At 31.8% G+C, this 26498-nt stretch overlaps 5 protein-coding genes across 5 annotated transcripts; 3 read left to right on the forward strand and 2 right to left on the reverse strand.

Annotated features, from left to right (window-relative positions):
- Window positions 1–7629: 7629 nt before the first annotated feature.
- On the forward strand, window positions 7630–11239 carry LOC17876918 (potassium channel KAT1). Its single transcript, XM_006281607.2, has 9 exons — window positions 7630–8415; window positions 8498–8713; window positions 8789–8944; window positions 9034–9091; window positions 9305–9622; window positions 9714–9953; window positions 10040–10138; window positions 10217–10435; window positions 10530–11239. The coding sequence occupies exons 1-9, from the start codon at window positions 8237–8239 to the stop codon at window positions 11043–11045; spliced, it is 2001 nt and encodes a 666-aa protein (XP_006281669.1). The 5' UTR covers window positions 7630–8236; the 3' UTR covers window positions 11046–11239.
- Window positions 11240–13192: 1953 nt separating this feature from the next.
- Window positions 13193–15347, forward strand: LOC17876892. The gene is made up of 2 exons (XM_006281924.2): window positions 13193–15130; window positions 15315–15347. The coding sequence occupies exons 1-2, from the start codon at window positions 13193–13195 to the stop codon at window positions 15345–15347; spliced, it is 1971 nt and encodes a 656-aa protein (XP_006281986.2).
- Window positions 15348–15602: 255 nt separating this feature from the next.
- Window positions 15603–16428, forward strand: LOC17874778. The gene has a single exon (XM_023788442.1). It carries the CDS (start codon window positions 15682–15684, stop codon window positions 16108–16110), a length of 429 nt encoding a protein of 142 aa, XP_023644210.1. The 5' UTR covers window positions 15603–15681; the 3' UTR covers window positions 16111–16428.
- A 2868-nt stretch (window positions 16429–19296) lies between these two features.
- LOC17875531 lies at window positions 19297–22398 on the reverse strand. The gene is made up of 4 exons (XM_006280285.2): window positions 22063–22398; window positions 21774–21980; window positions 20808–21371; window positions 19297–19764 (listed from the first exon to the last, which is right to left on the reverse strand). Exons 1-4 carry the CDS (start codon window positions 22319–22321, stop codon window positions 19400–19402), a joined length of 1395 nt encoding a protein of 464 aa, XP_006280347.2. The 5' UTR covers window positions 22322–22398; the 3' UTR covers window positions 19297–19399.
- A 742-nt stretch (window positions 22399–23140) lies between these two features.
- Window positions 23141–25158, reverse strand: LOC17875033. The gene is made up of 7 exons (XM_006279695.1): window positions 25051–25158; window positions 24859–24945; window positions 24585–24758; window positions 24320–24478; window positions 24184–24237; window positions 23976–24107; window positions 23141–23545 (listed from the first exon to the last, which is right to left on the reverse strand). The coding sequence occupies exons 1-7, from the start codon at window positions 25156–25158 to the stop codon at window positions 23141–23143; spliced, it is 1119 nt and encodes a 372-aa protein (XP_006279757.1).
- Between the last annotated feature and the right edge of the window lie 1340 nt (window positions 25159–26498).

Genomic DNA, 26498 nt, shown 5'->3' on the forward strand with positions numbered 1-26498 from the left:
TAATCTCCATAAATTAAAACCTCGGTAAATCAACAGGTTTCAAAGTGATTTTCGATAAATCGATAATTCTATAAATTAATAAAATATCATGTTGTTAATATTATTAATTTATGGAGTGAATTCCCGAGTTCATCATTGTGTATATCTAGTTTTAAAGGAATTGAAGATAAATTGGACCAAATGAATTTGAGACATTATAGTAGTTGCATGCATGGCCATGTAGTTTCTTCTGGATTGCCTTAAGATGCGATTGGCTAAGTTGTTTTTTTTGGTCCACATTTGGTCCTCCACCAAATAAATTGGAACATTTATATTCTATATCCTCTCTTTCTACAATTTGTATGGAGTCTATATCAAAGTACAAATTCTTTTACTTTTGGCTGTAAATGATAAATACATACATTGTTTGATCAAGATTGTTATTAGATAATATTATTATAATGACTAGAAGATTTGCTTTGAAGGCATCTCATTGCTTTTTTTTTCTTTCAAAAACATGATCAATATATATCGTACACACATGTTGTTTTCTTTACTAAATTAGAATATTTGATGTAACAACACTAAATTATCACTAGCAATATAGATAATTATATTCGACATAATCAAAGTACTAATTTCCTATGAAACTTCAAAGACAATTTGGCCCGTACATGTACATCAATCACACATTGTAAAAGATTCATATATAGAGTTTTATACATGGTCAATTCTTGTTAAAAATATTTAACTTTTGTAATGCGGTATTTTCATATATTTGTTGTGTATAATGTGACAACGTTTGAAAGAGAGCCATAAACAATGCTTATTCGAATTCTTCGCGTAGATATGAGATATGGATGCAGTACATATTCTGATTTTGCAGTACTTTTTTTGAAAACAATTTATCTTAGAGAAAATTACAAAGAGACTTTTTTGCTAAAAATATAGAAAGAGACTTTAAAATTCTGTATTCTCTAAAAAAGTCCAAACTACCAAAAGGGTTTAAGAAAATCATTAGGGTTTTACTGTTTTTAGTCTTGAGGAGACTTTGAAGAACTCATCTATCTTTGTCTTTGGTCTCAAATTTAGTAAATGGTCGAGTTGACCATATCCATAGCCACTATAGCTCACATGGAAGTCTCGTGAGACTCGGTGTTCGTAACTATCACCACAAGCCACGAGGGAACAAATAAATCACAGTGATGAGTTTTTTTTTCATTTCTATCATACTGATGATGATCATAAGGGCTAGCTAGAAATGTCGATGTCGAAATAAATTGGACAAAAATATAAGGAGGGGGCTATAATAAGTTTTAGTAAGGAATAAATTGTACAATTTTGCATTTGTTCTTTTTTGCTCTCTCTCTCGCTTATTTTATTTTATAGTAGTGTTTTTTTTCTTTGACTAGAAGACAGAACGATAGGTGTGAATCTTAAAGAGAACCATTAATTATTTTTATTTTTTAAATGAAAGTTGCTTCAATATCAATCATTCCCTCACAAAAACGACAGAACCGAAAATGTAGCTTAGTTTGTATTATAGGCATTATGAAATTATGTAAACTAATTTGGATTATTAAAAAAAAAAATCAAAATATCTTTTTAAAATTGGTGGTTATATGTTTTATCTAAAAAAGAACAATGAGATTACATATACTAATAGCGCATGAAATCGCAACCATCGGCTTCCTCAAATTTTATTACAACTGTGTTTAAATTAGTTGGGCTTTTTAGTAAATATTAATAGACTATACAGTATATTAAGTATATATACAATTTATTAATGGTATATATAGTCATTCAGTCTGAAATTTTATATTAGTAGTAAACTATTTATATAAAGATTAAAACTACAAAAAAAAAAAGTGAATAAATTCTTCAACAAAATTCCAAAAGATAACTTTTCATGGGTTGCTTGATTATCAATCGTGGAATCTTGTTTTCCTTATGGTGAATCTGATTTTCTCTTTTCAAAAAAGCACCTTACCATATACGAACACATTTCAACTTTTTTTTAAATGATACTATAAGGTTTTATCTTTTATACTCCATGCATGTAACTTCTTTTCACCTTTTACGTTCTAGACATTTAATTTTTTAATCGTAAGATCACTTTATAAGCATAGTTAAATTTTCCATAACCATGGCGTAAAGAACTTTGGTATAAAGAGACCAACTTTAAAACAACAAACATATCCCCACTATGATCGTCGAATTAATATATAATTTTATCTTATGTTTTATATTCGACCTAATCAACGTGAATACGTCAAGTCACACTGGTTAGTAAGTCAAAAAAGCAGAGTTTGATGTCTTTGATTAAGCGTGATCTTCATTTTCTACGTATCAATCATCTGTTACATTCATCCATGTAATATTTCTTGTTCATTCGGTTATGGTTTAAATGTTAAATTAAAGACTAAAGTCTTAAGAAAGTCAAAATCATACATGCATGCACCAATTACAATAATTTTACTGATATGCCTACTTTTTTTTTACCATTTCAAAGGAAATATCCTAATAATTTTCAGAACATTTGTCATGTAATTTAACTGTTGAATTTATTACCGAGGTGAATTATAAAAAAATTACAAATCAGAAGTGTTAATAGTTTACTCTAAATTTAGCTTATGGTTTACATATATACCATTATTGGGGACTGGGCAGAACCAAACTATAGAATTCATTAGCTAACATTTATGATGTTTAAGGGATTGATTTATTAATGATTTTGCTATATATATTTTTCAGTTGTTTTTATTTTCACACAATGATTCTGTCGTAAGGAATATTATCTATAGGTCTCACGTACGGGTCAAAAATATACTTTGACTCTTGGAAAAACTATAAGGACTTCAAAATTTCGAAACACCACCAGATTAGTCAATCAAGCTGCCATACATTTTTTATTTCTTCACAAACTACCCTTCTCTTTTAGGTAAACGTATCTAATACTAAACCCAAAATCGAGAGAAGGATAACAAAATGGTTCTTTTTTACCTAATGAAATCTTCAATTTACTATAGCCATAAAGCCATGTTCTTTCAAGTGTCGTTAACGAAAAAGATTAACACTAATTCTTTCAGAAATTTTAAAACCAGCGGCTAATTATAGTAAAAGAGACAAAGAAATAAAGCGATGTTTGTGTCGCTTAAAATACGGCGTATGAAAACTAATGGCAAAAAACATGAGACATGTACAGATTAACTGAAGATGTTGCTGAAAATGATGAAGGTGTAGCTACAATGATTGAAACGATAAAATGCAAAGAGTTAAAATAATTAAAGTCGCTATGATTATTAAAAAAAAAGTCAGGGTTTAAATATAAATTATGGTTTAACGAATACGATTATAATTTAAGAAAACTTTAACAATTTTCAAATGCCAAGTGCATATAAATATATGTATATTTTGGTGATAATAATAACATTTCGTTAATAATTAATATTTTGGTGATATAGTACCATAATTTCAAAAAATATAATGCTCTTTTAATTCTTTTGTCGGAAAGGAATGAAAGCACCTAATTATGGGGAAGAAAATTAAAGAGCAAAATAACATAACTTTTTGTCGTGTGGTTCATAGAAAAAGAAGAGTTTGAAAAGGGCTTAAACCGTTGTTAATTCACAGGGCACAGGCTATATATTAATATACCTACCCAACAAAAAAAACAAAATATTAGTGATTGATTTAATATTTTGTGCTTTATGTATAACAAAAAGAAGTTTCCCACGTTGTAGGACAATCACGAGGATCTTCATTACGATTTTAGACCCTACTCGTCATTAACTACATAAACCTAATCGCGTTAGACACACACACACATACACATCCTTCAAACATTATTGAATAAATTCATCACATGTTTCAAAACCTATGTGTTTAGGCCAAACTATAAATGCCATGTTTGATCGAAGAAATTATTTGGGTACATGTCATAACTCTTAGGTTATATCTCTATAGTAATTTAGGTATCACATGCAAATTGTACTTCAGAAAACACTTCATTAACGAACTCTTGAATTGAAGTGATGAATTTCTGAAACACTCAAATGAAAAAGGAAGAAAATTATACAAAAACCATGCTTTCAACATTGGATTTTAGTTGTCTCAATAGGATTCTCACTTGACCAAACCTTTTTTTTTTACAAAAACAAAAAAAAAATTTGGATTTTAGATACATGTGATGAATTTGCATTGTATGGTATAATGATCTAATTCATACATGTGTGTTGTTGTATGGTATGGTATTATTGTTTGAGTTTTTTCATCTGATTCATTGTATTTAACGCATTTTTCAAACATGAAGATTTGAATGTATGGCTATGAACCTCAATACTTTTAGAAAGTTTCATATACGCTGGTCGATCGACGACCTACCATATGCTAGATTATCTTATGTCTCATGAACATAGCCCATGGAAATATATATATATATGTTTGTTGGAAACATGACACATACATATATAATTCTCTTTTAAAAAATCTCATGAATCATGCCGACATTACATGAAACAAAATCGCCGATGCAGTGTCTATGACTCGTTTCTCATGTAGCCCCGTTGAAATTATGAAAATTTTTCTTTACATAGATAAAAAAACACTCTAAATTTCAAATAAAAGTCTCAATTTCCTTTTTAGTAGCTAGTCTAATGATCATGAGAAGGATTTTTTATACAAATAGTTGACTTTTCTTTTTTAAAATTTTATGGTAGATTTAACAGGAAAAAATCTCTATCTGGTAATCTCGCATTATTGAACCTGTTAATAATGTGCAATGTATATAATGTGGGGTACTAAATCCCAAGAAAAAACTAGATAACATATCTAACCAGAAAATTAATAATTTGTAGTGGAATAGACCGGCATGGTTCAGTACTAGAAAGACCAATCCAAAACATCTCCTCCTAAAATTTAATATGACATTTACAACCATCAACAAATTGGCTTTGGCTCAACTCCGCCAATTTCAGCGATCGGTTCTCTCTTCCTGATCACATACTCGGTATCAATAACCGAAAAATCGGTTTTTCGGTTATCGCCGGATGCCCATGAGTACCAAGACTTTGTTGCCCCACAGAAAAATCTTAATAACTAACTGAAACAAGTTTTTAGACCCTACACCACTTCTTAGCATGAGACAACTTAACCAACCTCAGTTTAAGCCGTTAACATGAACAACCCCACTTGCACTAGGAAGACAGCAAGTAGCAAACTAACTCTGTTTAACAATTTCTCGGTCGCTTTTATAAGACAAAGGCACATATCAATCATACACATTTCTATAGTAATTCGTTTTTATTCGAAATTTTTGGATAACCGTAGCTTAAAACAAAAATATATATACTAAAATTTTGCATGTACTGATGTAGTGATGTGATGTGTATATATACGTAAATAAACCTCAGACCCTTCCATTATACATGTAAAGCTCATTCTTAAGGCTACTTGTTAGTTAAAACAAAATTGATGTTTCATATCTCTTTCAAGATTGTCTCTTACTCTTAAGGCAGCTTCAATTCTCCATTGGCCCTTGCTATATTTTGGCCACATTTTATTCATTTTCGTTCCAAAATATTTTCCTATCGTAATATCTCTTTCCATTTTAAGTATTTCTCAAAAATTAAATAAAACTACGAGTTAAATCGGAAAATCTAAAATAGAATTATTTTGGTAAAAGCTAATCATGCATGAGATATGATTAATTATTATTATTTTCTATACGAAATCTCTTATGTTTTATTAGTTCTTTCTACGACAATATATATATATATATATATATATATATATATATATATATATATATATATTTGATATGGCTAGTGGTAATAACGTTAACTCAAATTAGGACCTCAGCAAGGCACCAAACAAAATATCAACTAGGAATCATGAAAGATGCATTCCTATGGCTCAAATCGACGCAGAAATGAAAAGAAATTATTGGGAATGATTTAAAAAAATACAAATTTGGCGGAAAGTTTTAAAGAATTTATACTTGGCATTCTATTCTAGCGAACGAAAATAAAAGCTTAGTTAAATAATTAGAATTGCCAAAAGAAATTTATATATTCGTGTACGAATGCGTTTTTATTATAAACCATGATTTTTTTTTCATAAGGACCCTTTGTAACTTTATTCATATATCAATGATTTTATTTCCCTCAGCTCTCGTTCCTATTGTAGAAAAAGTGTTTATTCTTTTCTTTTTCTTTTTGTCAAAAAAAAAACCGTTCCTAGCTATGTACAACCCATTACAAGAGGTTATCACATGCATTTGCATTCGCACGCACTAAATGTAAAAAAAAAAATATATTTTATAGCCTAATATTTTTGTTTAAACTATTTAGGTATATGTATAAACTTTGTTTCAACTAAGAAATTAACATTAATAGTAAATTTTGGTAAGTTTAGCATCTTATTTTTGTGTTCATTTGCAGTTTATCGGATTAATCCTTTTTAAATACATTTCCTCCTATTAGTAACATATCATTTTAAAATTTTAAAATTTGCATTTCGGCTAAAACTCATAAAATTCTACATTTAAAGTATGATATTTTTCTCTTAGTTGTTGAGAAATTAACATATTGTAAAACAAATATGAGGAATTTAGTAAGCCGGATCGTAACATGGTCGAGAAAAGGGCCACCGAAAGAAGTACGAGTAATCAAGAGTCACGGACACACATGAGAAACCCACCACGTGAAGTTCTCTTATTGGTGTGTCTTCTATCTCTTAAAGCACTACGTATAGACCAAAGTCAAAACACAACAAAGACATAAATGCGTGCGAGCCAGCGAGTGTATCCGACCGAGTGAGAAGAGGGATTGTGTCTGTGTTCTTTTTAGTGATCGTCAAAGTTGTTCGCTAGCTAGATTCGGTTTCTTCACGTGGAACCATGATATTGGTTCTCGTTAGCTTCTACATAATGTTATATAATCTAAGTTCCTCCCCATGCACAAAATATTAAAGATATATAATTTGAAGAAACCATTTTCCATCATGGCATATGGGTTTGACCGTTTTGTCTGAAATATAAAATTTTACGTATTTAACATTCTTTAACCTTACAAAATACAGTTTAAATATGCATTTGACTCATTATATTAGGGTTTAGTCGGTTATATTTGTTTTAAAAGTTTAGTATTTGTTATGACATATGGATTTAACAAAAAAAAAATCGTAAATATAGATTTTAACAAAACTTGCATATGCGTAAAATTTTCTTTAGAAAATGGAATTTTATGTAAGAATCACTAATTTGAATGGAGTACTATATAGTATATGCTATACCATATGTCTTTGCAAGTAAATTTCCAACTATATGGCTATTTAACAAATTCAAATCCAAAATGAAAACAGTAAACTTATGATTGGTATTGAGGACTAGAATAAAGAGAGATAGACATATACTTTAAGAATACGAGATGAGAAAATAAAATAAAATTTGTAAGAAAAAAAAAAATTATACCCTTGGCCCCTTAAATATTCTGTCAAATGCCATTTTATTTTCTTTAATTTTGCTTGGCCCATCATTCCTGGATTCCTGAAATGAACACACCATAATTTTCATGGCCATATTTGTCCTTCCATTAACACAAGTCACCAAACACCAAACGTACCTCAACTTCCTTTTCTATATGCGTTTGTGTTGTGTCTATATATCTACCACTCCCATCTTCAAAATGCCTAAGAGAGTGGACATCAACAACACACCATTTTCATGTATCTCATCAAGTAAAAATACAAGATTGCGTTTGCTCTTCTTCTTTCTTCTTCTTCTTCTTCTTCTTCCTCTTTAGAATCTTCTATTTCCTGTCAAAAAAAGAGAAAAGAAAACATGATGATTTCCACCGCGAAAGCTCAATGTTTGCCACTCAAGTTCTGCCTCATGTCTCAAGATCTTTGAATTCTACACACTCACTACTCCTCTGTTCCGCGTTTTACGCCTTTTTTCTTCACCATTGTTTGCTTCTTTGCAGTCGAAACCATATTGGTATTTTTTCAGTGTTAATGGCGCACTGAGTCTGTGTAAAAGCCGTTAACCTTTCCCCTGCCAAATTTATTATTTTTCTCACACCCATCAAAAGAAAAAAGATAACAAATGGGTCAGAGCAAGTTGCCATAAAGGTCCCAACAGAAGAAGAAAAGACAAGTTTCCCCGTGTCACTTTGTCACAAGCTTCATCACTATTTATAACTACCTTGCCAAGAAGAAAGCCATAACTGTTTCTTTGTCCCTAAAGATCATCAAAAAGATGTCGATCTCTCGTACCCGAAGCTTCTTCGAAAGATTCTGCGTCGATGAATACAATATTGACACAATCAAACAGAGTAGTTTCCTCTCTGCTGATCTCTTACCATCTCTTGGAGCAAGAATTAACCAATCTACTAAGCTCCGTAAACACATAATCTCTCCTTTTAATCCACGATATAGGTAATTTTCTTATCTCTAGACTCTTTAACTACTCTGTTTTGGGAATACTCTGTTTTTCTAATCCTCTGTTTTGTTGAAACAGAGCATGGGAGTTGTGGCTAGTCTTGCTAGTTATTTACTCAGCCTGGATTTGCCCATTTCAGTTTGCTTTCATCACATACAAAAAAGACGCGATTTTCATCATCGACAACATTGTTAATGGCTTCTTTGCCATTGATATTATTCTCACCTTCTTCGTCGCTTATCTCGATAGCCACTCCTATCTCCTAGTTGACAATCCTAAGAAAATAGCAATAAGGTGAGTACAACAAAATGTTATTTTGAAACCTTTTAATTGAATCAGAATCTCAAAACATGATTGTAACATTTTCAGGTACCTTTCGACATGGTTTGCTTTTGATGTGTGTTCCACCGCACCATTTCAGCCATTGAGCCTCTTGTTTAACTACAACGGAAGCGAACTAGGATTCAGAATTCTCAGCATGCTCAGGTTATGGCGTCTCCGAAGAGTTAGCTCGCTCTTTGCAAGGTTTGTTTAACACGAAAGCTAACTAAGAGACCACACTCTTCTTAAAGTTTAATTAAGAACGTACTAAATTATTCATCTCTTTATTTCAGGCTTGAGAAAGATATACGTTTCAACTATTTCTGGATACGATGCACAAAACTCATCTCGGTTAGTTCCAAAACAAAGCAAAAGTAATAATCTCATTGACAAAAAAGTTTAGGACTATCCATTGAGGTCATTTATTCCAATGAGTTCTATATAAGATTATAGCTTCTAAGTTACATGAATATTATTGGGGGTATAAATTAGAGTAGACCCTATGTGTCTTTAAAATGGACACCATATTAAAGCTAGTGACTTACACGTGCTTGTTGATCTCAGGTCACTTTGTTCGCTGTACATTGTGCTGGATGTTTCAACTACCTGATTGCAGATAGATATCCAAATCCAAGAAAGACATGGATTGGAGCTGTGTATCCAAATTTCAAAGAAGCAAGTCTCTGGACTAGATACGTGACCGCGCTTTACTGGTCAATCACGACATTAACGACCACTGGATATGGAGATTTGCATCCTGAGAATCCTAGAGAAATGCTTTTCGACATTTTCTTCATGCTGTTCAACCTCGGCTTGACGGCTTACCTCATTGGAAATATGACCAACCTCGTCGTTCATTGGACTAGCCGAACCAGAATCTTTGTAAGTTTGATCTTTGCTATGTTCATTTTGGATAAAAGATTGGCTAATAATGTGAAGTATACACTCAAGTTTGTAAGTTTGTGTTTAACAGAGGGATACAGTTAGAGCTGCATCAGAGTTTGCATCAAGAAATCAACTCCCACATGACATACAAGACCAGATGTTATCACACATTTGCTTAAAGTTCAAGACAGAAGGATTGAAACAACAAGAGACCTTGAACAATCTACCAAAAGCAATCCGGTCTAGCATTGCAAACTACCTCTTCTTCCCCATTGTTCAAAACATTTATCTATTTCAAGGAGTTTCGCGTAACTTCCTCTTTCAACTGGTAACATTTTTATGTACTCTTTAAATTTTCCTAATAATTCGATATCGAAGAGGTGACCAACTCTATGTACCTTTTTTATGTTCAAGGTTTCAGATATAGATGCTGAGTATTTCCCACCTAAAGAAGATATAATCCTACAAAACGAAGCTCCTACGGATCTTTACATTCTTGTCTCAGGAGCAGTGGTGAGTGAATAATATCAATTATTCGTGAAAATGTAACTAAATGTGTAGGAACCTTTGTAACATTGTGTAATTGTGCAGGACTTTACAGTATATGTTGATGGACATGATCAGATTCAAGGGAAGGCAGTTATTGGAGATTCTTTTGGAGAGATTGGTGTTTTATGCTATAGACCACAACCATTCACGGTAAGAACAACCGAGCTGTCTCAAATTCTTCGGATAAGCAGAACGTCGCTGATGAGCGCGATGCACGCTCATGCTGAAGATGGAAGGATTATAATGAACAATCTATTCATGGTATGTGAGTTTGAAAACCATATATGCTTCTTGTAAATGTTTGTGTAGTTCATTAAAAAAATTAAACTGATGTTTTGGTTGTAAAAACATGCAGAAACTTAGAGGACAACAGGCAATAGCAATTGAAGATTCGAATAGTGGTCAAGAAAACAGAGATTCCAAAATAATGGGATGGGAAGAGTGGAGAGATTCAAGAAAAGATGGGTATGGTTTAGATGTTACGAATCCGATTTCCGACAATGCTCTAATGGATGCAATTCATAAGGGAGATACTGACTTGGTTAAGAAGATACTTCAAGAACAAAAGTTAGAGAGAGCTAAAGAGGAAAGATCAAATTGTGAACCGAAAGAAGATATGTATTGCAGCTCAAGCAACCAAACCATCAAGCCATGTAAAAGAGAGGAGAAGAGAGTTACCATCCACATGATGTCACAGCGCAAGAATGGGAAGTTGATACTCTTACCATCATCCATAGAAGAGCTTCTAAGACTTGCAAGTGAAAAGTTTGGAGGTTGCAGCTTCTCAAAGATCACCAATGCAGACAACGCCGAGATTGACGATTTAAATGTGATTTGGGATGGTGATCATTTGTACTTTTCATCAAATTGAGTTTCAAAACTCAGACTTCATTCATAGAGCATGTATATCTGCAGGTAAAATATACATATTCCACAAAAGTGAGTTTGTCTTCGTTAGTAATTGAACTTAAGGTTATCAAACTCTAACATGTAACCATCTAAAGTTTCTTTTGTGAGAAAAAACAAATTAAATGTTGTTGTTAGGGTGAATTGTAACTGCACATCGAACCAGACTACCAGAGAGTTCGTCGGATCACTGGGTCAACTCAGTCAACTCTTGTCGATCACAGGTTTAAAATCTTTGAGAATTTTAAAGTCTCAAAACTTTTGAATCTATGAACTCTTTTAAATTCAACCTCCCAAATCCCAATAACTCAGCTTAATTTATAACAGAACATTCATTTTATTTTGTAAAACAATAAAGTAAAAATTATACCAAAAAATAAGAAAAACTAAAGGACATTTCTCATAAATACCATTAAAATGTTTTTTATATAAAAAAAGACTATTATTAATTCTACTTCTCTAAAATAAAGCTTTTTTTTTGCTAAAAATGCCAAAAACTAAAACTAAAATTTTGAGGAAAAAAAATAAAACTAAACCTTTAAATCCTAAATACTAAACCAAATTCCTAAAAAATTATACCCTAAATCTAAAATTGTGTAAAAAAAAAAAAAAAAATCTAAACCCTTGAAAATAAAATGTTGTGTTTGTGATGTATGTATTTGGAAAACCAAAACTTTTGGTGGTATTTTTAGAAACATAATTACATAAAGCTAATATTGTATCTTTGAAAACAAAATCTGAAAATTTTGTTATTTAAAAGTATTTCTCAAAACTAAAAAAGTATTGCTATCACTGATTATTATAAATAAACTATAACCAATTAATATACTAAAATCCTTACAAATAAAAAACGCTCTAGTCAAATGTTTACTAATTAATATACTAAAATCAGCTCTTAAAGGCACATTTTGCCAAAATCATTAGCTGTACGAGGCAATTGAGTGTGTCTTTGTTCCAAACCGCATCCATCTCCAAGATTACTGTGTGAGCAACCAAAGTTCACGCCTAACACGAGACAAACACCATTGTCCTGGTGACGTCTTTGGTCTATGATTCCTTGGTCTTCTAAAACAATAAAACAAGTAGGTAGAAGGTACTAGGTAGCACGTAGCATCATCCCTTTGTCTTTGTTCGTTCCCTTTTAAAAAAATCAATTTGGTCTTTGACTATAATGTATAAGGAAAAAACCCTGAAATACCTCGTTTTCTAATATCATCTAATGATTTTGTAATGTTTGTTAATGACCGCTAATTTGCGGTTTTAAATTTACCAACAGTTCAAATATGAAGTTTTTTTAGACCAAATATATTTTAGATGATGTCTTTTTATTCTAACAAATAAAAACATTGAAGTATTTATGTTCCCAACAAATAAAATTTTTCACCAATGAACAAATTCAATTGTCCGGAATGATCAAAATTTTATCCAAAAAAATAAAGTATTCAATTTAGAACTACTGATGTTATTTAAATCGAACTCAACTAATCGATCCAAAAATTGATCATATCTTAGTACAATGCTCAAATTGTGATAATTAAGTTTCATAAGTAGACCACGAATCTTGTTTATCCATTGTTATTGTTATTTACTACCCAGAATTTTGAATTTTAGTTTAAACCTAAATTAAAGAAGGAAAACGAAAAATCTAAAATTATTCAAAAAATAAGATTTTATATCATGTTAACTTCTTTGAAATCCTAAAAACTACTTAATTGGATTCCCACAAAATTTAATCATACACAGGACAAACACCTAGTTGTATATAAAATAAACAAGCTGAGCCGTTGGTTTTTGAATAATTCATAAAGAAAATAGAAAACAATTTATTGGTCTTTAAAAACAATAAAAATTAGCTGGTACTAGCTAGGTAGCATCCTTGGTCGTTGACTAATGTTAAAAAAAAAAAAAGATAATGAACAATAATTTGTTGGTTTTTTAAATCCACAATAATAAACAAGTAGCTAGCATCCGTTGGTCTTCAAGAAAATGAAAAAAAAAAAATGTTGGTTCTATGAATCTTTATGATCAACATAAAAAGCTAAAGAAGCTAAAGAAAAATCCATATCTGAAAATTCATCTTCAAGAAAAAAAAAAAAAAAAACAAACAAACAAATGGAAGAGAAACTAATAAAGTTTAGTTCTCGTGCTAAACTCGTTTGTTGTCTGTGGGATCAAGATCAGCCTAAGGATCAGCCGGTGCACTTCCTTTCTAAGATATATGGTCCGATGAGACAATGCTCCATGTGCGGAATCGAAAAGTATCGATCAGAGTATCATATCCGTTGCGATACATGCAAAGTCGAGTTCCACAAGAATTGTTATTTTCAACCGAGATGTCGTAGGTCAGATCTAACTGAGCCTCACACCCTTGAAAAGAAACCTGGTGGCTACGCTTTTTGCTCCGTATGTAATAATATGAGTAGCGGTATGAGCTGTTACCATTGTGATACTTGCGGTGATGATTTCCACGATGGTTGCCACTTGTACCTGTCGGAGATCAGACATCCTTTTCACCCTCTCCACCCTCTCAAGTTCACCTTTTCCTCCCCAGACCATTCTTTTTCTGATCTTCTTCCTTATAGAGATCTACCTTCTTCATGGCTACAAGAACCCTCTGATTCCGAGTCAGAACCGGAGACATCTGAATCCGATAATGATGCATCTATATCAGATTTGAGATGCAAATGTTGTCAGAAGCAGCTTCAGGAGATTTACTATCATTGTCGTATCTGCAACTACAGCTTAAACCTCACTTGTACTAGAAACCCACCACATCTTACCATCTCGAACCTGAAATGTCATGAGCACCCTCTCACAATTTTCCCTAGACGAATCACTTCCCCATGTGATGCTTGTGGTTCGTCTCTCGACAATAACCATGATCTCGTCTACACTTGTCACCTTTGTAACTACATGATCCATAGGACATGTATCTACTTACCCCGTGTCATAAAGATTACACGTCATCAACACCGTCTATCTCTCTCTTCCTCCCTCCCTTCCGGTTTGTTCCTTTGCGGGGTTTGTCGCCATCCCATCAATGTTACGTACGGCCAGTTTTCTTGCCAAAAAGGTTGTGACTATGCAGTCCATTCCAAATGTGCAGTGGAAGGAAGAGTGTGGGATGGAAAAGATCTTGAAGGTGTGGCTGAAGATCCTGATGAAGACAACGATATCGAGTCATTTGTGAGGATCGACGACGAAACGATACAACATTTCAGCCATGATCATTACCTAAAACATCACAGGAACAACGACGTTTGTGATGGAAACAGGTTCTGTCAAGCATGCACCCTTCCAACTACGATATCTGAGGATGTCTATAGTTGTATACAGTGCGACTTCTTTCTCCATGAAGCATGTGCAACGCGTCCCCGCAAAATTTATCATCCTCTACACAGACACCCTCTTATCCTTCATCTAATTTCTCCAGAGCAAATTGAGTACGTGCGACAGATATGGGGAATGGGACCTAGAACTTCTTATGAAGCCATGTTCAAATGCAATGGTTGTGACCATACAAGTTGTGGTTATATGTACGCATGCAGCGAAAAAGACTGCAAGTTCCAGTTAGACATCAGATGCGCCTCCCTTCCTGATCCTGTTATCCATGGCAGCCATCCACATGCCCTTTTCTTCAATCTTACCCAAGGTGAATGCATGGGGTGTAAATCTGAAGACTGTTCAACTTTTTTCCTAGAGTGTATGGAGTGCAAGTGGTTTTTGGGACTTAAATGCGCTTCTTTGCCAAGTGTTATGTATTACAAGCACGATCGGCATCTACTCACTCTTTGCTACGGGGAAGACGATACATCAAACAGTCAATACTGGTGCGAAATATGTGAAACAAGGTTAGATGCAAAGAAGTGGTTCTATAAATGCGATAACTATTGCAGTGTCACAGTTCATATAAGTTGTTTATTGGGGGAAGAAATCTTCATGAAGCCCATCTCCATTGAAATAAATGATAACTCGGTTTCAGTTCTTCGAAACAGTGGGAACACTCGAGAGATCTGTTTTGGTTGTGATCGTCTCTGCACACAGCCTTTGGTATTAAATGTTAACGAAGGGTATAGTTTTTGTTCACTGCGTTGTTTACTCGAATGCAGTGACGGACCCAGAATTGGTTTTTATTTGGATCCAAAAAGAAGAATAAAAACTTCTCCCTTTTGAAAAGAATATAAAATTTAACTGGAATCACTCCTATATTAAGAGTTCTTCTGTTTTTATGTAGCTGAAAGTTTATTCTCGTGTTGTCAGTGTATGATTGTGTTTATATTGTAGTTATGTAGATTTTTTTTATGTCATCTATTTAATTACTGTAGATTCAAGTTTAATGTATTTTTCTTTGGCTACTAAATAATTCCACGAACATGAAGTGCATGCGTCCCACCTACGCAGTACGCAGTACGCACATTGAGTTTCCTTAACCTACTCAGTTTTCTACGAAAATACCCATATTACCCTCAGCTTCACGCGTTACCCTTTCCTTTAACGGAGCCCAATTACGTCATTTCATCTCCAAAATTCCCACCGCTATATATAATGCCACCCAAAAAAGTCCTCAAAAACCACAAAAACTCATCGAAGCAAAATCGAAAATGTCGTCTCAAGAAACCAAAAAAGATCAAAGAGAAGGAGCAGAGATCTGCAATGGCGGATCAATCTGCAAACAAAAAGCCAACGAGATCTTATCGACGATGAATCTACCAAAAGGACTTCTACCACTAGACGACATGACAGAGATCGGTCACAACAAATCAACCGGTTATGTCTGGATCAAGATCAAGAACAAGGTCCAGCATCGGTTCAAAGCCATCGGGAGAAACGTGTCGTACGACTCTGAAGTCACTGCGTTCGTTGAGAACCGTCGGATGCGTCAGCTCACGGGAATCAAGAGCAAAGAGATTTTGATTTGGGTTACCATCTCTGAGATCTTTGTTAATGATCAAGATCCGACTAAAATCACTTTTGCTAATCCTACGGGTCTGTCACGTACTTTCCCCGTCACTGCTTTTGAAGAAGACTAGTGAGATTCATTTGTCAACGCTCTTTATGATCATACCTTTGCTTAGCTTAATGATCTATAAATTGTATTTTTTTTTTCCAACACATCTTGTTTTATTCCTTTAATATTTACAATTAGAGTTTTTATAAATTAAAAAAATTAGTTTTCGGACCAAATATGTGAAACTGCGGAATTTACAGATCGATACTTCTAAATGGTCGAAACTTATATAATCCTAGAATAACTAGTTAATAATGTGAATCATTTTAAATTTAATATTATAGTTTCGATATCTTTCATTTATAAATGTGGTAATCTAGAGAATTATCCACTTTTTATTTTTGTTTGTAATAATTATTGAACAAGTCTACGTTTCATGCAAGTCTACGTCAACTATTAAAACCAAAAAACGAAAGTTCTGTTGGACATTGGCCTCAAAACAGAGATCAACAAGTTTGGAACGTGGATCGATCTAGGTGTTATTAAAAAAAAAAAAAGAAATCCTGAAAATTTTAAGGCTAGAAGCAAAAAATAATAATAATGGCATATTAAAAAAGAAAAAAATATCTAAAGGTGGAATTTGGGGATAATTGGACTTATAACCATCACCTTGCACACAAAATCAGTAGTCATTACCGGTAGTAGACTACAAGAAATTACCAAAACTGAGCGGCCGATTGAATTGAATACCGCAAGCGCTCTTCTTGTGTGCTTGGATGGCTTTGTCCTCGATTCGGCGGATAGTCTATAACTGCTATAAGCAAGATTAACTTTTTCTGTAACCTTTGATCTTGTTTATCGTTAATAAATTACTATTTCCGTTTACCTTCAAAATTTCAAACATTATAATTGCTGAATGTAAGCTGGTACAAACAATTGGCGCTCATCGTGGAACAAATATGAGTATTTCTTTTTTGATGATCAAAACCATCACAATAAATAAAAAACAAAAATTCAGAATCAGAGTCATGATAAAAGCATCTAAAGTCGTCAATTACAACAAATACTAGAAAGTTTGATGTCAAAAAAATTTCAGAAGATTAAAAAACACTTAGATCCCCAAATTAAAATCCAATAAACAAGTACACGATTAACCTAACTGGAAGATGTCAGAACCACAACTCCTAGAGTATATAAACCGATCGAGTAAAACTAACAAAAACGGAATCAAAATCCCAAAATTAAAACCCTAGATTCCAAATCAGAGCATATACACCCGATCAAGTAAATTTTCAAAATATAAAAAAACAAACAAACTAACACCAACCTAATTCATGGATCTGGTAGAAACTAAACTATCTTAAGAAGATCATCAACCTAAAATCGAAACCCATGGATTCAGATTGGAACTGTATCAACGAAGCATGAGAAAAATTAGAAGAAGAACATAGATAGAGAGAAATCGTCATTATGTAAAACAACTTAAAAACAGGATTTGAAGAATTTTAAAACCCTAATTTTTGTTGATTCGATTCCTCTGGGAAAGGATGATGAGAGTTTCACTATTTCAAAATTTTGAGAATCGAGACGTTAGAGAGAAGTGAAACACAAGAAGCGTGTTTTTATAGATTGTCATGTCAGTTGACGATTTTAACCTTCTTTAAGTATCCGTTAGAAATAGAGTTAATGTTTAATTGTTCTTTTTTTTTTGCCTTGTGAAACAACCAAGAAAAAAAACTTAATATTTCTTAAATTATAAAGAGGTTCAAATTACTTAAAATTTCAAAAGTTTACTTAGTTATTTTTTTCATCATATAGTTTCTTTTTCCAACAAGTTATTTTAGTTACTTGTTTTTGAGATTTCGTGGTTTTCCTTATTTCACTACATCAATTGGTGAATATATGACTAATTTGTTTTTTTTTGTATTGTCTTCAAGACTGTTTTGGTAAAGCATGAAAAACTAAAAGATTATTTGAAATTGATGTCATTTTAGTTTGATGACAAACTATATTTACAAAAAAAAAAACAGACACATAAAATTTGGTTGCCAGTTACACAAATAGTCAAGCAAAATTTTGAGTTTCTTTTACTTTTATTTTATACATGTTTTCTAGTGTACACGTTTAGGGCAACATTAAAGGTAAGATCTTAAGGATAAGAATTACACTATAAGCTATCTTACCAATAATCTTAAGATAGCTTCTAGTGTAATTCTTACCCTTAAGATCTTACCAATAATCTTGGTATTAGGATGGAACTATCAGTTTTTATTTTTATTTTTAATGAATTTAAACTTTTTTGCCCCAAAAAAAAGGAATATAAAATTTATTTACCGGGAAAAATTATTTACATTATATGCATCATTCATTTTGTAGAAAACTAATTAAAAGAACTAAACAAAAAGGAGAGTACAAAATTGGAAAATGCAATCCATGTATATACATACATACAAAGATAAAATATTTGTATATTCACATTGATGACTACAATTAGGCAGATGATGTCAGATTTTATACTGATCTCAAAAAGACTTTCCAATGGAGCTGATCAATGTGATAAACAACACATAATTACTGTATGTACATACAATAACAGGGGCAGATCTAGGGTATAAGTGGGTGGGGCACGTGCCCCATACTACTTTATAAAAGTTAACAAGTAGGTAAGTATGAATATGTTCTGTAGCTTATTTGGTAAATAGTTACCCATGTAAAGTGTGTTGTCCTGAGTTTGAACCTCCTTGGTGTCAGTTAGTTTTCTATATAGCATGCATTTTCTTTATTCTATTTAATTTTATTTTATTTAATAAAATTATATGTTTCTTTTTTTATTTAATTTTTCTAGTTCCTGTTCAATTTTTTAAAAAATAATTAATATCTATATCGTTTAGTATACATATATCATAATTGAAAGAATGGTAGTAAAACTAGCAAACTAATAACACTAAAAAGTATATAAGGGTTTAACGTTTATGTGATATGGTTAAATAAGTAAATCTAAATTTCAATATTATAAAGTTTTAAGGGTTTAACTTTGTGAGATATGGTTAAATAAGTAAATCTAAATTTCAATATTATAGAGTGAATTAAAAATTAGAAATATATATTTACAAATAAAAAAAATTGGCTCACTAAAGATAAAAATATACATTCAAATTATTTTTAAAAATATTTATTTTAACATGTTTTACTATATAATTTTTTTTATATCATTTGTGCCCGAGGCAAAATACTTTTCTGTATCCGCCACTGTACAATAATACACATGTAATACGATACAATTTGGTAAACTTGTATTTGAAAGTATACTGTCCAACTTAATATATCAGATTATTACACTATTGAATAAAAGAAAAATCAACAGGTGAGATTCACCCCCACATATCCATGAGATAACTATTACAGCTACTACTATTGAGAGACCAAGATTCATGATCTAACCATTTTCTTCTCTTCTGTATGTTCCTCAACGATTCTTGTTTCTGTTCTTCTTCTTGTTCCTCGTACGTAGATGTCTCGACCTTCTTGAGATTATGTCTGTATTCAATAACTACTTGCTCGAACACTTCCACCTCAAACATGTTCATTTTCACCTTAGGGTTTACGTGATCCCTCACAAACGCAAACGCTAATTGGTCTCGCGGGTTAAACGCTTCTAACTCGTTGAACATGAAGCACGAGAATAGGTTGCTTCTTATCCCGTGTCTTCTAAGTATCAACGCACTATCTGGTACATCTGTTTCAAATAACAATTAACATGACAAATCAGATTTCTTAAGAACATTATAAGATCTAATGAATATTAATGGAAATAAAATTGACGTGACAGTCTTCGCATGGACGGACCATAATATTTCTTTCGCTATCTCATATTGTAATTGATGTGTTATATGGACCACGTCGTGATTCTTTGCTTACAACTATGATTTTATTTATTGCTACACGAATATGTCCACCAAAACATACAAATTGACAACTAGAAATAAGCAACAACACTAGTTTTGTCAACCATTATATCCAGAGAAATTAAATACTCGTCAACGTTGTTAATATGTAATTATTTGCAAGATAGAAACTTAGGAAGTACATTAATATTCCATTGTATATATACGAATTGAATACAATTATTCAAAGTATGGTTTTCATGATTACCCGTGAATCCAATTTTCAAAAGCCACGGGTAAAAAGAACAGAACCTAACCAACTAAAGCAAATCTTCATGCATAAGACATGACTCTTTAGTCTTTATTGCAAAGTAATAGAAGAGTACACCAACATTCTAGACAAAGAAAGGTATATGTTTTTCTAAAGTTGTTTACTTAATCTTATAATACAAAAAAAAAAAAAAAAAAAATTAGACCACAAATATACTCTATATATATATTTTTTAAAAATGTTACGCAACACCATTTTATATTTATAAACCTCAATTATAATAATGGTTATTTAATCTGAAATATACATTACAAAAAATAATTGTTAAAGTCTAGGATCATACTAAATTACTAATATTAATTTGCCTAAAAAAATTATCATCACAAGCTTGCACGATAAAATTATAACATGATTGAGTCTACTATCTAATTATGCATACATATAGATCAGTGCCCAACTGAACTAACAATTAGTACTTTAAGATTAAACTAATAGATCTTTTCCTATATAGAACCTTACCTAACTAACCTATATACGAGTAAAGACAACCAATATTATCATTAATTAACGATAGAATAATAAAAGCTTTTGTTCGTTACGATTTAGGGAAGATCTTATTATTACCTGTGGGATATGGCAGCTTATGAGAGCTCCAAGGCCTTAAACCATGCTCACAATAAGTCTCCATTTGCACCCTTAGCCCATTGACATCTCCCCATTTCTTCCACCTCGCGGTAGCCATAGCTTCCTCCATTGTATTTACAAAAAACGGATGTTTCGATATCGCTATATCGGCCTCAGGCACTACTAGCATTGAATGAATAAGAAGTAGCGGATCGATCATGAGCTGAATCTTCGCATCGATCCATATACTAAACTTTGAGTTTGGAAACAATCTATGTATAAGATACTTTGGTATAACCCCGTTCATAGCCGGATTAAGGTATAGACTCTCGGATTTCGATATTTTGATGATCCTCCATGCGCCAACTCTATAGTCTCTTGGACTATTTTTTGGGATGACGTTGTGGTGGAAGAGTGAGTATAAGGTTTTATCGTCGATGAACATGTAGAAGCAAACGGTTTCTAAGGTTTTAACTCCAAGTCCCACTGGTTGTCTAATCTTGTCATGGTCGTTAAAAATTGCTGATGCAACTACTAGTCCACATTTCTCCATCTCAACTCTGTCTACCAAAACAATAGAGAGACAAAATATTATTATAGATATAAAACAAAATTTGAAGACAACAAAAAATAATATAGAGATAAAACAAAATTTATCACTAATAAAGAATTGATGTCAGTGAAATATCATGATTGTATGATATTTAAACATTTAACAAACGTTACGTGTATGATTTTTACATTTGGATTAATTTTTTTTTTATTTTTTTTTTATTTTTACATTTGGATTAAATGTTTAAAGTTTTGTCTAATTTGAGGCAAAAAAAAAAAAAAAAAAAAAATCAAACTATATAATTATGCCGTTATGATCCTGATTTTCTCCGGTTTACTCGGTGTTTTGACTTTTGCTTAAATACGATTTTCTTGGTTAGACCGGTTAACCAACTAAAATGATGATAATCTCACCGGAGTTGCTGACCGGAAAATCTCTGAAGAAGCCGCATGGAACTTCAACGTCAATGTTGGAATGGTTGTAATAAGAAAACCTCTTTTGAGTAGTAAAATTTCCACCGAAACTCTCACTTTTTCCATTAATGTATCTCAAATTCTCCTGTGAAGATGATGATGAATCGCTCAAGATACTCTGTATCTTCTTCAACACTGTCCAGTAATCTGATCCACATGAAGAAAACACGATCAAGAACATAGCAATGTTAATCAAGATCAAGAAATGGGAAGATTCTTGTTGATTTACCAGAGAAGAAAAGAGGGGAAGAACAAGAAGATCGATGAGTGGGAAGAGCGTATTTGTGTTCACCATAAGAAGAAGGATAAGAAAAAAGCTTAGGTTGGATCGGATCGAAAGGCGAATAACGAAAGACGCATTGGTTTCTTGAGAGAGATACGTAGAGGAAGAGAAAAAGTGTAGTGAACAAGTATACAAGTGAGAAACAGAGGAGCTTTGATTTGGCATAGAGTGGTGGAGATAGTGTGGTTGTGATGAATTTTCCCATCTGTAAAGATTGAGAGAGAGAGAGATATATGTTTATGGTGAGAGAGTGATTTGGTGTTGAAGATGAAGGAAGAGAGAAGAGAGAAGAGAGAAGAGAGAAGAGAGGATCTTCATTTGAGTTTGTGCTGATGATATGATATAGTAAACTGAAAGCTAGAAACTCTAGCAGCTTTTTAAGGTAAAGCGTTGTTACTAAGAAATATATTAAAAATCTTTTTTTTGGGGACATTTTTTTTAAAAAGATAACTATTTTTTTTTTAGAGAAATTTACTCATTTTAACCTTTTTTCTACAAATACCACAGTTTTATTTCAAAAATACCACAAAAAATTTAGTTATTCAAAAATACCATAAACATAAAAATCTGGTTTTTGAAAGAGTAAAATTATTATTTTTTTATGTTTGTGTTGACTATTTATATTTAGGCTTTAGTTTTTAGGGATAGTGTTTAGGATTTAGAAATTAGTTTTGAATCTTAAAAAATGTAAGATTTAATTTTGTAATATTTTTGGAAAAATGCATTTTAATGGTTTTTTTGGAAAATAAAACTCATAATGGTATTTAAGAGAATTCCCCTTTTTTTTTGTGAAACTTTTGAAAGATAACTTATGATATTTTAATTTTGAGTACAATCTATTGAGTATTGTCCATTTTTGTATAATTCTAGACTATATCTTTTTTTAATTATAATTAAGGTTTCTAGCAGTCAAGTTAAATAGTAGCTTGAGAACAAAAATTGAAGGACTAAAATGTATGAAAATTTCATGTGATTTAATTAGATTTTTTTATTAATATCAAGTTTAACAATTACATTTGCAATATTAAACTCCACAAGATTTTCCTCCCGGACCACCATAATTTAAAAAGTAACCGAGTTGATTACGATGGAATAGTTGTGCTTGACCAAGTCTTAACCCATAACAATTTGGACTATCTAACAACTTCTCTATATGAAAAGAATCGAGTTTACGCCGCTGATAGTTGGAATTTAAGGCTTCAATATTTGTAAATATTGCTGATTCTCTAAGGTCTACAGTCGGAAATTTACCAGTACCTAGCGGAGGACTTGAACCGGAACGAGAAGCCTGAACGACACCTCCAACTCCAACCATATTTGCACCATTATTTAAAAGGTTAAATAATTCTTTTGGCCAATAACCAATATCCAAGCTAGGTTTTGAGTCTTTTGACAATAGTGTAACCCACCAGTTTCCTGTTTGTTTATCCTTTTTGCGTATCATAAAAGAAGAGAGAAAAAAAATTTATGTGTTAATAAAAAGGTGCATTAATTAATTTACATATGTGCTAAATTGATAATCAACTTTAAAGTTTTCCATTATTTTTTTTTGGTGGAAAATTTTTTACCATTATAGTCAAATACATCAATCACTAATTTGATTTTATAGATGATTAATGTCAATATTCATAAATCCTCACTACTAAGTGGCAATGAAGTATTTATACCGTTATAGTCAAATACATCATTTACTAATTTGATTATATAGATGGTTAATTTCAAATTCATAAATCCTTCAGTACTAAGTAGGAATAAAACAAAATGTATTTTTTTGGGTCAAGATTTTGAAAAAAAAGACTAACTAATGGAAAATATATATTTTAAAAATGGAAATATCGTATATTAAATTAGGAAAATACTTGATGGATGGAACAACGGAGCCAGACCGGCACTCCTGGCTTCGGGTCAAAGACTTGGACTAAGGTAGCCTCATGCGATACTTGAACAAACCCTGGACAAGCGGTATTGTAACATCCTTTCCCATCTTTACCCTATAAAAATAATATAGTATATTGATGTTAAGGATTTCAGCATATATATTGTATACATAGTTTAAGAAATGCATACCTGCCAAAATCCATATGACCAAACACGTCTGTCACCAAATACACTTGGATTTATCTGTCAAAAGGTACTTAGCTTGCTATAATTTAAGATGACCTAATGAATCAATTTGAAGACAAATTAAATGTGAAAAACTTACCATAAAACCTGCTTGGATAAAATTGACCTCTTTATTCGATCCACTGCCTATATAAATTTGACTATATGAGGCTTGATCTTTGCCGATGTTTAACGCATATCCATTAGACCAAGCTTCTATACCACGAAATGGACCATTACTTGACCTTACTCCAGCAATCTACAAAGTACCAATTACAATGACATAGAAATGTGTGTATACATATATTTATTTAAAAGTAAATACAATTTAAAATAAATTTATTAGATTAGAGATGAATGCTTACATGTGTTCCAGGACGATCGCGTGATAGCGGATGGAAATATTGTGTGTTGATGATGTATTCTTTTGAATTTCTTAATACAGGAACGGTTCCATATGGACATCCAATCTTTTTCTTATACACATAATTGTTGCTAGTTTGATTCTTTAATTCTAATCTTGAAGCTGATGGTTTCATCTTAAGAAAAAAATATTGCATATACAGTCAAATTTAAAATCACATTTTATGAAAGTAAATAATGTATGTAGGAGATGAATTTCCTCAAACGTCTAAGAACCTGGATCGTGTGGTTTTTGAGTAAAGGATGATCAAGTCCTGGTTGCTTATGAATATCGATGCAATCGTATGTTACATTTCCACTTGTCTAATAACACCAAAACAAAAACGATTTTTATGAAAAAATATAAACAAGACGATTTCTTAGCTCAATCCATGACGTGTATCTCAAGTTTCATAAATTAAAATTGACCTTGAAAGATTTGAGAGGCAATATACTTTGATCGGAATGAACTAGAGCTACTGAGAACAAAAGAGGTAAGAGATTCATAATAAGAGCCATTATAATTTCTGTAGACATTTTATTACTTTTGTTTCCTAAAGACTTGAGATGACTCTGTTATTTATATAGGGATTACGAGGAATGCAATGTTGACCAAGAAAAAGAAAAGGAGAGGAAATCAATAACTTAATTAGCACTGTGTTTGACTATTTTTAAAAATATTTTTTAAGGTAATGTATGTAATGATGCTCTTATATTAGTTCTAAAAAAATGAATATAAGTATATTTGACTACAGAAATTATGGGGGAAATAATACATTATTGTGTTTTGAATAGAATACAAAAAAAAAAAAAACTTATAGAAATTTTGACTAATGCTTTACTTGATACCTTTTTGCAAAAATATTGTCTTTTTTGTCATTTTTATTTTTCTCCTCTTTTACACAATTACAATATGCTAAATTATTTTTTAAGATTTTTTTTAGGTTTGAGTTCTCTATTTAATATTTAGGGTATATTTTTGAGGGGGTAGTGTTTTGTGATTTTAGAGTTTTAGGTTTATAATTTAGTCATTCTGTATATAGAAAGTAGGTATTATTGAAAATGGACAACAAGAGAGGATATTTTTACAAAATGGTACTAAAAGAAAGTTATTTTTGCAAATGTCCCAAGAACTTATATACATAAAGGTCACATTTGCAAAATATTGTACTGTAGCCTGTTTGGTTTGATTGGTAAGTATTGGTGTGTTCTAATGGTAAATATTAGAATCCATGCTTAGTGCTTCTTTTCTTTTCTTGGCTCACATTTTCCTTTTGTTTTGCTTGCATTTTCCTTTATATTTGCTCTCACTTTCCGTTCTTTGTTATTTCATAAGTTCATTTATATTTTGATTCCTTTTTACTTGGCAAAACATTTTTTTTAATATTTGGCTGATATTATTAAGAGATTTGTGGCTTATTTTACAAAAATCCATGGAAAATCAATAAACTAAATATGCTGCGTATATGTTTGGAAGAATTTATTTTTATAAGTAGTAGAATGTTTCATATTTTATTAATATATTTAATGATTTTCATGCTTTTAATTTTAATATAAACCTTTTATCATTAATATATAGAGCAGCTCCATCAATTGGTATGAGGTTGGATCTCTAGTTGTTTTATTTTATTAGTTAAAATTTAAATTTATAATTAATTGAAAAGCAAATTACATTATTATCTTAAATTTTTGATACAACTAAAGTTATTCTCACGCCATTTCGATATCTTGTGGCGAAACCTGTATAGTACTTATTTACTTCCTTTTGTACGTCTTGCCATACGTTAAGAAGTAGACTCCCCAAACAATGAGTAGAAGGCAGATAGCAGCAAGCAACAAGGTAAAGATACCTTGTGGGTAGTGGATCTTTGATCTGC

Source organism: Capsella rubella, unplaced genomic scaffold, assembly GCF_000375325.1.
Source record: "Capsella rubella cultivar Monte Gargano unplaced genomic scaffold, Caprub1_0 scaffold_8, whole genome shotgun sequence".
Lineage (NCBI taxonomy): Eukaryota > Viridiplantae > Streptophyta > Magnoliopsida > Brassicales > Brassicaceae > Capsella > Capsella rubella.